At 45.4% G+C, this 3,584-nt stretch overlaps 1 protein-coding gene across 1 annotated transcript in view; it reads right to left on the reverse strand.

Moving 5' to 3' along the window:
* NUP210L (nucleoporin 210 like) overlaps positions 1-3,584 on the reverse strand; it is a gene marked incomplete at its 5' end in the record, with an annotated part of 68,126 nt that overhangs the window by 15,309 nt on the left and 49,233 nt on the right. The window contains one exon of the mRNA XM_017857472.1: positions 3,028-3,177. Coding sequence (XP_017712961.1) covers positions 3,028-3,177 — 150 coding nt within the window. The remainder of the gene's footprint in view (positions 1-3,027; positions 3,178-3,584) is intronic.

Genomic DNA, 3,584 nt, shown 5'->3' on the forward strand with positions numbered 1-3,584 from the left:
GGCATTATCATGGCTCACTGCAGCCTCAACCTCCTGGGCCCAAGTGATTTCATCTTATTTTTGGGAAAAAAAAAACAAACCAAACCAAAACTAAAACAAACTTCTCTAGGGCCCTATATTGCCTGGAACGTCCTGTTCTCTTCACATCTAGTTCACTCTTAGTCATACTTCTAAAGGTCATTCCCTCTGTAAAACCTTACTTATTTTTGCCTCAGGTTTCATGTAGATACTCCTTTCTTTCTACTTTCTTTTTATTTATTTATTTATTTTTCTGAGATGGAGTCTCACTCTTATCGCCTAAGCTGGAGTGCAATGGCGTGATCTTGGCTCACTGCAACCTCCGCCTCCTGGGTTCAAGCAATTCTCCTGCCTCAGCCTCCTGAATAGCTGGGATAACAGGCATGTGCCACCACAGCCGGCTAATTTTGTGTTTTTAGTAGAGACCGGGTTTCCCCATGTTGGTGAGGCTGGTGGTGAACTCCCGACCTCAGGTGATCCGCCTGCCTCAGCCTCTCAAAGTGCTGGGATTACAGGCCTGAGCCACCGCACCTGGCCTGTATTTTTTTCTATCTATCTATCTATCTATCTATCTATCTATCTATCTATCTATCTATCTATCTATCTATCTATTGAGAGACGGAGTCTCACTCTGTCGCCCAGACTGGTGTGCAGTGGCGTGATCTTGGCTCACTGCAAGATCCGCCTCCTGGGTTCACGCCATTCTCCTGCCTCAGCCTCCTGAGTAGCTGGGACTATAGGCACCTGCCACCACACCCGGCTAATTTTTTGTATTTTTTTAGTGGAGAGGGGGTTTCACCTTGTTAGCCAGGATGGTCTCGATCTTCTGACCTCATGATCCGCCCACTTTGGCCTCCCAAAGTGCTGGGATTACAGGCATGAGCCACCACGCCCGGCCTTATTTATTTACTTATTTATTTATTTTTGAGACGGAGTCTTGCTCTGTTGCCCAGGCTGGAGTGCAGTGGCACGATCTCGGCTCACTGAAACCTCTGCCTCCTGGATTCAAGTGATTCTCCTGCCTCAGCCTCCCGAGTAGCTGGGACTACAGGTACCTGCCACCATGCCTGGCTAATTTTTGTATTTTTAGCAGAAATGGGGTTTCACCATGTTGGCCAGGCTGGTCTCAAACTTCTGACCTCAAATGATTTGTCTGCCATGGCCTCCCAAAGGGCTGGGATTATGAGCGTGAGCCACTGCACCTGGCCTGATTTATTTTTTCATCAATAAGTTGAAGTCATGAACATATATGTGTCTATCCTGTAACTCATCACCTAGTAGGGTAACACTAAAAGTTAAAAGGTTTAGGCTGGACATGGTGGTTCATGCCTATAATCCCAGCACTTTGGGAGGCCAAAGTGGAATCACTTGAGGCTAGGAGTTTGAGACCAGCCTGAGCAACATAGGGAGATCCTGTCCCTACACAAACAAACAAACAAAATAAAGAAACAAAAATGGCTGGGTGCGGTGGCTCACACCTGTAATCCCAACACTTTGGGATGCTGAGGCAGGTGGATCACGAGGTCAGGAGTTTGAGACCAGACCAGCCTGACCAACATTGTGATACCTCATCTCTACTAAAACTACAAAAATTATCTGGGCATGGTGACACGTGCCTGTAATCCCAGCTACTCAGGAGGCTGAGGCAAGAGAATAGCTTGTAACCGGGAGGCAGAGGTTGCAGTGAGCTGAGATCGTACCACTGGACTCCAGTCTGGGAGACAGAGTGAGGCTCCATCTCAAAAACAAAACAAAACAAAAAAACAAACAAACCAAAAATTACTTTACTTTTCTTTGTTACTCCACATCTTCTCCTGCTATCAGGTATTATAAACAGTTTGCTGAATGAACCTTCCTTCAGTGGTTGCTAATGACCCAAACCATTCAGACTGCCTGATCTAGCATTAGAGGTTCTCTCATGATGAAGCACTACTTTATTTATACCTTACTTTTTTTTTTTTTTTTTTGATGTAGTCTTGCTCTGTTGCCCAGTCTGGAGTGCAGTGGCGTGATTTTGGTTCACTGCAACTTCCATCTCCCAGTTCAGGCAATTCTCCCTGCCTCAGTCTCCCCAGTAGTTGGGATTACAGGTGCCTCCCACCACGCCTGGCTAATTTTTGTATTTTTTGTAGAGATGGGGGTTTCGTCATGTTGGCCAGGCTGGTCTCCGAAGCCCTGACCTCAGGTGATCCGCCTGCCTCGGCCTCCCAAAGTACTGGGATTACAGGTGTGAGCCACTGCGCCCGGCCCTATACCTTACATTTGATATGAATCCTTTCATTTTTAGATAAGCTGATTTACATAGAGTCATCCTAACATCATGCCTATTTCCACTTTTCACTTGTTAATCCTATTCTTTAATTTGGAATATCTTCCAATTCAACAAAACATCCAAACACTGTGCTACATGCTGGGAATGAAAGATAAATGAGACACAATGCAGAGCCTCACAGAGTTAATGGGGACTAACAAGAAAATAGTAAATTATAATAGAAAAGCACAGGGTATTCTAGGAGGCATGTGTTAAAAATTATTTGAATAGGGCTGGGGGCAGTGGGCTTAACACCTGTAATTCCAGCACTTTGGGAGGCTGAGGCAGGAAGACTGCTTGAGGCCAGGAGTTTGAGACCAGCCTGGGCAATATAGGAAGATCATGTTGCTCTTAAAAAAAAAAAAAAAAAAGGGCATGATGACATGTGCCTGTAGTCCTAGCTACTCAGGAGGCTGAGGCAAGGGGATTGCTTGAGACTAGGAGTTCAAGATTACAGTGAGCTATGATCACACTGTTACACTCCAGCCTTAGGCAACACAGCAAGACCCTGTCTCAAAAAAAAAAAAAAAAAAAAAAAAAAAAGAGCTCAATGTGTTGAACAAAAGTGTTGCCTGAGAAAAATTCCACAGTTATATATCAGATGAAACTACAGATATAAAAGCAGTCAAATAAGAATGGGACAATTGTACAAATAGATAAACAGAATCGGAAAACCAGAGTCAACTGGTGTAACCTACCTTTCTCCATACTGAAATCTGAATGGACATGAAAGACTTTACTTGCTGGAATGTCTAGCAAAGTATTACTGAACTGTACATGGCACAGCATGAGGGTTGCTGGAAGAAGTACTTTTGTAATGGCCAAGGCCTGGTTTGGGGTACAGAATCCTGAAAAGCAGAAAAGAGGTAAATAGCTTTGTCACTAACAATAATTTGTAAAAAGAGACCATTATACGGCAGCAATTTTGGATTATAAAAAAAATAAGCAAGAAAGAGGGTCAAGGCCGGGCACAGTGGCTCAAGCCTGTAATCCCAGCACTTTGGGAGGCCGAGACGGGCGGATCACAAGGTCAGGAGATCGAGACCATCCTGGCTAACCCGGTGAAACCCCGTCTCTACTATAAAATACAAAACACTTGCCGGGCGAGGTGGCGGGCGCCTGTAGTCCCAGCTACTCGGGAGGCTGAGGCAGGAGAATGGCGTGAACCCGGGAGGCGGAGCTTGCAGTGAGCTGAGATCCGGCCACTGCACTCCAGCCCGGGCGACAGAGCGAGACTCCATCTCAAAAAAAAAAA

Source organism: Rhinopithecus bieti, unplaced genomic scaffold (genome assembly GCF_001698545.2).
Source record: "Rhinopithecus bieti isolate Rb0 unplaced genomic scaffold, ASM169854v2 scaffold_45389, whole genome shotgun sequence".
NCBI lineage: Eukaryota > Metazoa > Chordata > Mammalia > Primates > Cercopithecidae > Rhinopithecus > Rhinopithecus bieti.